Below are 10,181 nucleotides of genomic sequence, written 5' to 3'. Positions count from 1 at the left end.
ATAATTCCACTAAAGTTCATAAGGCAGATATCAAAGGGTTTTATTTGTCCTATGTCACACTGAAACCTTTTTAAGTGTTGACATTCTTACCACAGGTTACTGATGTTGTAGCATATATAGAAATAATATTTATTTTATTAATTTTGTATTTTATTTATTTTTTACTAGGGTAAGGTGCTGATCAAAACCAATCAACTTGAGGCTCACCCTGGGTTGTTCAGCGGTAACTAGTACTGGAGTTACATAACATTACAAACAGTAGTTACATGGAATACATAAGAAATTGGTATAAAGGTAAGTAAATTAAAAAAATATATAGATAATAAGCATATACGAATTAAATTGCAAGATGCTCGAAAATGAAATGAAAGAGTGGAGATGAACAGGTTGGTCAGTATATACATTTATTGAAATACTTTCATCTTTCGACACTCTGTCAAGCATTGCATACCATTGTGTAAACTAGTTACAATGTTTCCAATAATAGTGACACTGACATCTCTGTTATCATTATTGCATCATGTTTGTTCCTGGAAAACACTTATTTTTTTCTACAATTAGAAATGAACCTTGAACTACATAGTAATAAAACAGAAAGGGCATTTGTATGAACAACCACAACTTTCAAAATTAAGCTGGTAATACAACAATCCAAACAAATCATTTTACATGTAATTATTAAACAAGATATTAAATAAGGCAGTTGATAGATGCTTAGAGTTTTATTTGCCTGTTAATTTTTCTCTGGTGTTCAAATCTGGCCTTAGTAAAATTATATACATTTTTGGTATAAATATGCAGAATAACAATCCAGCACTGGAAGCCAAGATTGTAAAAATTTCTACAACAACAACATATTTTCCTCTAGTGCTCACATATGCTGGAATGAAAGAAAGCCATACACTGATAAAAACAACCATACTGAATGTAATATGCTTAGCCTCATTAAAGGAATCTGGTAAATTTTTTGCTAAGAAAGCTATTATAAAGCAGACTGTAGCTAAAAGTCCCAAATAACAAAGCATGCAGTATAGCATGACAGTAGAGCCTTCATTGCACTCAAATATTATTTTACCGAGTTCAGAGTTAATATTCTTCTGTGGAAATGGAGTGGCAACAGCTATCCAAACTACACATATAATAAGTTGTGTAATAGCACTAAATGTGACAATGGAGTATGGAATCCACCTTGAGCCTACCCACAGTCTCAGCGTACTAGTTGGACGTGTTGCTTTAAATGCTATGACCACAATTACAGTTTTGGCCTGAAGAGATGAAACACAAATAGAAAATATCACACCAAATGCAGTCTGACGCAGTATGCAGCTGAGATACTGGGGCTTCCCTATGAATATAATAGGACAGATGAAGCACAGTATAAGACCACACAGCAAAAGGTAGCTAAGTTCTCGGTTATTAGCTTTAACTATTGGAGAGTCCTGAAACTTTACAAAAATGCAGAGGAACGAAGCTGAAATCAAGGAGAATGCGCTTGCTAGTATGGTTAAGATTGAACCCAAGGGGTCATTAAAGGACAAATAGTCTATGATTTTTGGAACACATTTGTCTCTTTTCTCATTTGACCAAAGTTCTTCGGGACATATAATGCAGTTGCTGGCATCTGAAAGAGAATAGATATTAAACTGAAATTATAAGACAAACAGCAGTTAAAAAATAAAATAGATTTGTTTTTTACTTGGATTTGATGTGTTTACTTTCTGCTAATTAACTTGCCTCAAAACCCACACTTCCTGCTGTCTTTCCCTATTCTAATTGTCTTTTTACCCCACTAGATTGCCATCTTTTTATTTTGTCTGTGCCACTCATCACAAGAACTATAGTTATTTTCTAACTAAACTGATTATCATACCAGTGATATATGTTCTATATATATATATACACACATATATATATACATATATATATATATATATATATATATATATATATATATATATATATATGTGCGTGTGTGTGTGTGTGTGTGTGTGTGTGTGTGTGTGTGTGTGTGTGTCTGTATCAGTGTGTCCATGTTTGTGCAAAATATACCTAAATACATACCTACAGGCAAACAGGAACATGCACATTTTATATTATGACATTTAAGTACCTAAAAATACTAGTGAAAATGTGGATACCATGAAGATTTCCATTAGCTTTGTTGCTGAATACCTTTGAAACTGTAAATGCCACATAATATCAAATATGCTTTCATTCACTGAATTAACATTTTCACATGATGTCATGCCATTTTGTGTACTGCTTTTTTATGTAGCAAGAATATGAAACTGTTTTATATTTTCTAAAACAGGCACATAGATACTGAATATTCTCATAACTGTACAATATACTATTAGAAGGGCAAATTCAACTTTGTCTGTCCAGTTAAATACTTTGATGTGACAGTTGACATTATGGCATGGAATGCAAGAGAACTTATTATAACCCAGACATACTGAGAACAGTTACTGGTCTTGGCATCATGGGAGATAGCAGGGATGGGAGAAGAATGAAGTGGATGGCCTAGTTGCTTCTATCAGGGTAAGAAGGAAGAATGAAGTGGCTGGCCTAGTTGCTTCTATCAGGGTAAGAAGGAAGAATGAGGTGGCTGGCCTAGTTGCTTCTATCAGGGTAAGAAGGAAGAATGAGGTGGCTGGCCTAGTTGCTTCTATCAGGGTAAGAAGGGAAAATAAGGTGGCTGGCCTAGTTGCTTCTATCAGGGTAAGAAGGGAGTTGCACATTCTCATGCATTTTTCAAACAGTTTGTTGGGGACTGCAGGGCCAGAGGAAATGTTTTTCTCAAGGAGAAAGTGTGTCTGTCAGCTTAATTTTTGGAAGTAAGTAATCCCACAGAATAACCTTGCAGGCCCAAATTCAGATATGTCCCAAGGCACATGTAGGGAATTAGTAGGGCCAAGCCATGAACACCCAGCCCCTCTGTGGGTGGGAGAATCATGTCTGGTGCCTGTCTTTCATTACAGATGGAGTAAATGGCACAGTGAAATGATCAAGGCAATACATGTAGTTAAATTTGAGGCAGAGGCCAAAAAGAAAAAAAAGGAAAACAGTTAAGCCTTTTATTTTTCTTGGTTTAGTCCCCAACTTGATCATTTAGCCTCAAAACAGAATCCCTATTGAACCAGTTATTTCCCCATTAGAGATGTTTAAGGTCCATTTGTTCCCATCAGGGTGATAATCAGGAAATGGGAGTGATGCTGCTGTTTTAAAGATGGGGTTGGCTTTCTTGTGTATAGCTTTAATTTCCCCATTATGATTGCAAATTTCATATGTTCATAGGTTCATAGGTGTGTACTAAGCTAATGACCCTGGAGCCTTTACAAGCCTAGCTCATAGAATTACCCTGGCGTTGTGCCACCCGGCCTGAGTTTCCCAGGGCCTCTGTCGAGTAGAACCACTGAAGTGATCCCCAGGGTGAATTTTCTGTTTCCCATCCACTCATCAAGACCTCCACTCATCAAGATTTCTCTTGAAGAGGGTCAGTGAGGTGCTCTGTCTGACATGTATGTGATGTCTATTCCATAGCATGGGCAGTCTCTGTGTTTTGAACCTGTCCCTCCAGCACGTTCTGTTGATTGTGGTTATGAGGTTGAGGACTCTGGAGCATGTGGTGTGGAGAGATTAGGATTTCTTTACATGTAGCATTTCTAACAGAGCTGGGTCAGACATGGCTTTGTACATCAAGCAGAGATCGCCTCTAAGTAGGCGGTATGAGACAGAGAATAGTTGGAGTTTTTTTGAGTCTTTCCATGTAGGACAAGTGTTTAAGAACTAGGATATTCCTTGTGAGGTACTTCTTGTGGCATCTTCAGTTGTTGCAGGTATCTAGTGAGGTACATGCCAAATGGGGCACTGGACTCGATGATTGGCCTAATGAGGGAGAGTAGAGGGAAACAATGACCTTTTTCTTCCTGGATGCAAAACCCTTGTAATGAGATGTGCCACATAGAAGGACTTTCTGACTACAGTGGCAATCTGGTGGTCAAAAGAGAGGCTGCTGTCAACCTGTCTTCCCAGATCTCTTGTAATGCCTTCTGTATTCAGTGGACTACCATCGATGTGGTAATTCATGGGAACTGGGTTTTTCTCAAAGGGGATCACGACGCATTTTTTGGCATTGAGCTTAAGGACATGGTTCTGATACCAGTCGTTGCTCTCAGTGAATGATGGCTCCCAATTTGTAATCGTCTGTGAACTTTGTCAGTCAGAGTCCCTTCATGTCGGCTTGGACTCCTGAGAAGTAGATACCAAACAGGAGAGGACCCTGGACCGATCCCTGTGGGACTTCACTAGTGACTGGTCGGCTGTCTGACTTGGAGTCAGCTACTTTCACACTATGGGTTCTATCTGTGAGCCAGTTTGCAACTCACCTAGTGAGATAGGGATTAATGCCTAGCTTAGTGAGTTTTTCTATGATTCCTAAGTGGGGAATGGTATCAAAGGCCTTGTCCAGATCAAGGTAGGCTGTATGAACCACCTTGCCTTCATCCACAGCTCTGGTGACTGACTCAAAGATGTCGACCAAGTTGACAAGGCATGATCTACCCTTCACAAAACCAAACTGTGTGGGATCCAGAGTTTGAAGATTCCCTATATCCTTGTTTATTAGGTCCATGATGATGTATTCCATAGCTTTGCATATCAGACTTGTCAGGCTAATGGGCTGATAGTTCCCAGGGTCTGTAGTCACTCCTCCTTTGTGGAGAGGGATGACCGTAGCAGTGCGTTATTCGATAGGGACAAAGCCTGAGGTGAGGCTGTGATTGAACAGGGAACACAGGTGAGGTGCCAGTTCACTCTGAAGTTCATGTAGAACACAGCCAGGATATTGTCAGGTCCCATGGAAGCTGTATTTTTGGCCTTGGACAGTGCTGTTTTAATCTGTGCAGCAATAATACTGGGTGCCTGGCAATTTAGTGGTATTTTGATTGGTACTTGGGGGGGGGGTAAAGTTGGCACTGAATCTGTCAGCCAGTATATTGGCGATATCTGTTATCTCAATATAGGAGGTACCATTGTGCAGTAGCTCAGAGCACATCTGGGTATTGCTATGGAGATTCTTTATATAACTATAGAAGGCCTTGTGGTTGTCTTTACTATCTGTTGCAATTCTGTTTTCATAGCTAGCTTTAGAGAACTTGATGAGAGATCTCAACTATTTGTTGAGGCTGATAGGGGAGTTGTTCCAGTCTTGGGACTTGACCTTATTCAGAATCAGTTTCCTCCTTCTATTGTAGAGTTTGTTTATGGGAGGGGACCACCAGATTGGCTTCCTTTTTTTGGAGGAGAGTGTCTTGGTTCTATTGGGTATGGTGAGATCCATGCATTTGTGTATGTGTTTGTACAGTGCATTGGTGTATGATTTGGCAGTCATGCAACTATTCTCCATTTGCATGGGTGCCGTGAAGTTAGCCACCTCTGTTTTTAGGAGCCCAAAGTTAGCTTTGGAGATGTTTTTCATGCTGGTTACCTTTGCAGGGGTGGGGTGGGAGTGATGTGGATTTCCAAGGTGATTAGTTTGTGGTCGGAACTAACCAGGGAGGAGTTGACTACTGGTGTAGAGCAACAGTTGCCCATGTTAGTAATAATCAGGTCAAGGATGTTGATACCTCTAGTGCGGGTAAGAACGAGCTAGTCCAGGCCATTGGAGTTAATGAATTCCAGGAAATGCTGGGCAACTGTATTGGTACATGAGTAGTTTTCCCAGTTAATGGAGGGGTAGTTAAAGTCACCCAGTATGGGAGTGTTAGGTTGGACCCTAATATTCTCCAGGGTGCTTAGGAACATGGAGTGTGCATCTTGGGACATGGTTGGGGACCTATAACAGGCTACAACCTGAATCGCTGTCTTACCCATAGTTAGCCGCACCTGAAGTATCTCTGATGTGTTATGCTAGGTACCAGTCTGGAGGTGTACACATCCTTTATGAATATGGAAACACCACTGTCTTTGGTGCTTTGGTTCAAGTTCTGGGGCCGAAAGGTGTGGAATGAGTTATAGCTTGGTAGTGCAGCGGTGCTTTCTGCTGCCTTGAACCAGGTCTCTGTTAAGCACAAATGTCAATGTTTTCCATTTTGAGTGCTTTGAGTGAGTGCATTTTGAGATGTAGACTTCTAGTGCTGAGCAGTGTGACCGGTAGACTGAATTTGTTTGTAGCTGCTATGGTGGCAATTTGGTCTTTGGAACACTGCCTAAAATGGCACTATACGGGTGGCAAGAGCCTTGGCCAGTATCCAGAAGCCCAGGGATGACATATGCACGTCATCTCTGGCAAAGCTTAGAGGTCTGTCAATCATGTCATCCCAAGCAGACAGATACAGGATCCCCTTAGATTGACACCAGCAACTTAGCCAATTGTTGAAATCAGTCATTTTCTGCTTGTTCATAGGTTCATAGGTTCATAGGTTGGTACTAGGCTATCAGCCCTAGGGCCTATACAAGCCTAGCCATAACAATTCCCTGGCTATTTCTTCCCACATTATTTACTTTCCTGGACCCCTGTCTAGCAGGGCGACTGACGTGATCCCTGGGGTGAATTTCCTTTCTCCCATCCAAACGTCAAGGTTCCTCTTGAAGAGGTCCAAAGAGGCACTCTGCTTGACATGTATGGGCAATCTATTCCAGAGTCTGGGGAGTCACTGGGTCAGGAACCTATCCCTCCAGCATGTTTTGTTTATTGTGATGACAAGGTTTAGATCCCTGGAGCGTGTAGCTCTGAGGGATTGGGATTTCTTTAAGTGTAGCATGTCCAACAGCTCTGGGTTTGACATGGCCTTGTATGTTAAGCAGAGATCGCCTCTAAGTAGACAATATGCGACAGAGTATAGCTGGAGTTTTTTAAGGTGGTCAGCGTAGGGCATCTGCTTTATGCCTGTGATTCTTTTAGTGAGGTATTTCTGAGGCCTTTCCAGTTGTTGCAGATGTTTTGAGAGGTACATACCAAATGGGGCATTGTATTCTATAATGGGTCTAATGAGGGATGAGTACAGTGGGACAATGACCTCCTTTTTTCTGGATGAAAAGCCCTTCGTGATGAGGTGTGCCACATAGAAGGATTTCCTGACTGTTGTGGCAATGTGGTTATCGAAGGTGAGACCACTGTCCACCTGTGTCCCTAAGTCTCTTATCACACTTTCTGTGTTTTGTGTACTGCCACCTATATGGTAATTCATGGATACATGTTTTTTCCCAAAGGGGATAACAATACATTTCTTGGCATTGAGCTTGAGCCCATGGCTCTGGCACCAAGCATCTGTTTCAGTAAGGCCCTTTTGTAGAGTATCCACATCATTTGGGGATTCAATAATGGCTCCCAGTTTGCAGTCATCTGCAAACTTTGTTAGCCAGAGTCCCTTAGTGTTGACCTGTACTTCAGAGAAGTAGATGCCAAACAAGAGCGCCCCCAGGACTGAACCCTGAGGTACTCCACTTGTCACTTGTCTGGAGCTGGATTTGGAGTCGGCTACTTTTACAGTGTGGGTTCTATCAGTAAGCCATTTAGCAACCCATTGGGTGACATAGGGATTAATACCCAACTTAATATGTTATCTATGATTCCAGAGTGGGGGATGGTGTCAAAGGCCTTGGCAAGGTCTAGATAGGCTGTGTGGACCACCTTACCCTTGTCCATGGCTCTGGAGACTAATTCAAAGAAGTCAATCAGGTTCAGGAGACAAGATCTGCCCTTCACAAACCCAAACCGGGTGGGGTCCAGTGTTTGAAGGTTGCCAATGTCTTGGTTTATAAGTTCCATGATAATACGCTCCATGGCCTTGCAGATAAGGCTTGTCAGACTGATGGGACGGTAGTTTCAGGGATACAAGGTGGATCCCCCCTTGTGGATTGGGATAACTGTAGCTCTGCGCCACTCAGTGGGCACGAAACCTGAGGTGAGGCTATGATTAAACATGACACTTAGGTGAGGTGCCAGTTCATATTGTAGTTCATGTAGTACACAGCCCGGGATGTCATCTGGTCCCATGGATGCTGTATTCTTGGCTTTAGAGAGTGCGTTTTGTACCTGTGTGGCCGTTATTACTGGAATTTGGCAATCTTCCGGTATTGAGATGGGCCATTTAGGGGGTGAGAGGGGGGCGAAGTTGGCACTGAATCGATCTGACAGGATATTGGCAATATCCTTTGGATCAGTATATTTATTGCCATTCTGTTTTAGCTCAGAGCAGATCTGAGCATTGCCATTTAGATTCTTGACATAGTTATAGAATGCTTTGTGGTTGTCTTTGGAATCTTTGGCAATTTTATTTTCATAACTAGCTTTGGAGGATTTTATGAGGCATCTCAGTTTCTTACTGAGGCTAGTAAGGGAGTTTTTTGCATCCTGGGATTTTCCTCTTTTCTGCAAAAGTTTCTTCCTTTTGTTGTAAAGTTTGTTTATGGCAGGGGACCACCAGATTGGCTTCCTTTTTTGGATGAGAGCATTTTGGTTCTATTTGGGATGGCACGATTCATGCATGAGTGGATGTGCTCATACAGTGTCTTAGTGTAGGATTCAGCAGTTGAACTTTCAGTTCCCGTCTGCATGGGTATCATGAGGTTTGTCACTTCTGACTTGAGTAGCATGAAGTTGGCTTTGGAGAAGTTTTTTATGGTGGTTTCTTTACTGGGGGGTGGGGGTGTAATGTGGATGTTAAGGGTGATTAGCTTATGGTCAGACCTGACTAACGAGGGGGTGACCATAGGTATGGAGCATTGATTTGCCATGTTGGTAATGACCAGGTCTAGGATATTGGAGCCCCTGGTGGGACTATGGATTAGTTGATCCAGGGTGTTGGAATTTATGAATTCCAAGAACCGTTGCGCAAAGGTGTTGGGACATGAGTAGTTTTCCCAGTTAATGGCAGGGTAGTTAAAATCACCCAGTATTAGGGTGTTTGGTTCTATCTTAATATTTTCCAGTATGTTTAAAAAGGTGTAGTGAGAATCTTGGGGTATGGTGGGGGATCTGTAGCAAGCTACAATTTGGATTGCAGTCTTACCTAGTGTTAGTTGCACTTGGAGAATTTCAGATACATTGTGTTGGCCAACTAGCCTGGTGGTGTGAATATCCTTGGTGAATATTGACACTCCTCCACCTTTAGTGTTTCGGTCCTGGTTTGGTGGCCGAAAAGTGTGGTAAGAGTTTTAGCCTGGTATTGCAGGGGTGCTGTCTGGAGCCTTGAACCAGGTCTCAGTTACTGCACAGATATCGATGTTCTCCATTTTACTGTGGTATCATTCTGGGTGATGTTAGGATGCTGCTCAGGGCTAGGGTCATACCTGTGTGGGCTACATAATCCGAGAGCTCTTCCATATTTCTTTTTATGTAGTCTATGGAGTTATGTCTCAGGTCATTCAACCTACATGTACAATGACATAGTCATATTTGTACCTGTTGTTGAGGGACCTGAGTGCATGTGTTATGTGCTGTATCCTGGCACCTGATAGGCATCTGACTGTTACTTTCTCCTTATTCAACCTAGTGAGTGGGACATCAGTTTGCCTCACTATTAAGTCACCTATGACTAGTGTGCTGGGCATGCTGTTTTTCCATAGGGGCTTTGGTTGAGTGCCACACTGTTTAGGAGAGTTATGTGTCTCGTGATTAGTGTTGTGGTGTTGTGCATGTTTCTGCCTTGGAGGTCTCTGCTGTTTGGATAGATTTTTATTGAGAGCCTCCATGAGGGTGGGTGTGTTGTTTGTGTTTTTATGTGAAGGCAGTGCTAGTGTGTGTTCTGGAGGGCTATGTGTTCCATGTGGTGTGGTGCAAGTGTTGACCTTCTCCTCTTGACCAGCTATTCTGGTCTTGACTGGAGAGTGCATGGCTTACAATTTGGATATATAAGTGCATCTCTTGCAAGTCTAAATGTTGGGAGGTAAGAGGAGAGGGTTGTCGGTGTACATGAGGCAGCTGTTACATTGCCTCAGGATGCCCAAGTTCGCCAAGTTAATAGGAGAAAGCACAGGCAACTGACCTTTAGACATGCCTGAATGGGTGGCCTTTAATAATAAATACTCGAGCTGTTTCCTTTTAGAACATTTAGTGCTGGTAGCACTTTTGTGTGCTACAATAATTGCTACAAGAAGTCTATTATGATAAAGTGCTAGACTAATAAGCTAGTAAAAGTGCAGGAGAGGAGAGAACTAGTAGATCTAAGGAAAAAATT

The 10,181-nt window shown here is 41.9% G+C and overlaps 1 protein-coding gene across 1 annotated transcript in view; it reads right to left on the bottom strand.

Moving 5' to 3' along the window:
* Nucleotides 1-722: 722 nt before the first annotated feature.
* Nucleotides 723-10,181, bottom strand: part of LOC122815576 (vomeronasal type-2 receptor 26-like) — a 42,001-nt gene continuing 32,542 nt past the window's right edge. The window contains exon 3 of the mRNA XM_044088192.1: nt 723-1,621. Coding sequence (XP_043944127.1) covers nt 723-1,621 — 899 coding nt within the window. The remainder of the gene's footprint in view (nt 1,622-10,181) is intronic.

The sequence above is a fragment of the Protopterus annectens genome, chromosome 1.part1, assembly GCF_019279795.1.
Source record: "Protopterus annectens isolate FY-2018-M chromosome 1.part1, PAN1.0, whole genome shotgun sequence".
In the NCBI taxonomy this organism is placed as follows: Eukaryota; Metazoa; Chordata; order Ceratodontiformes; family Protopteridae; genus Protopterus; species Protopterus annectens.
This window is presented reverse-complemented; position numbering and strand designations above follow the sequence as displayed.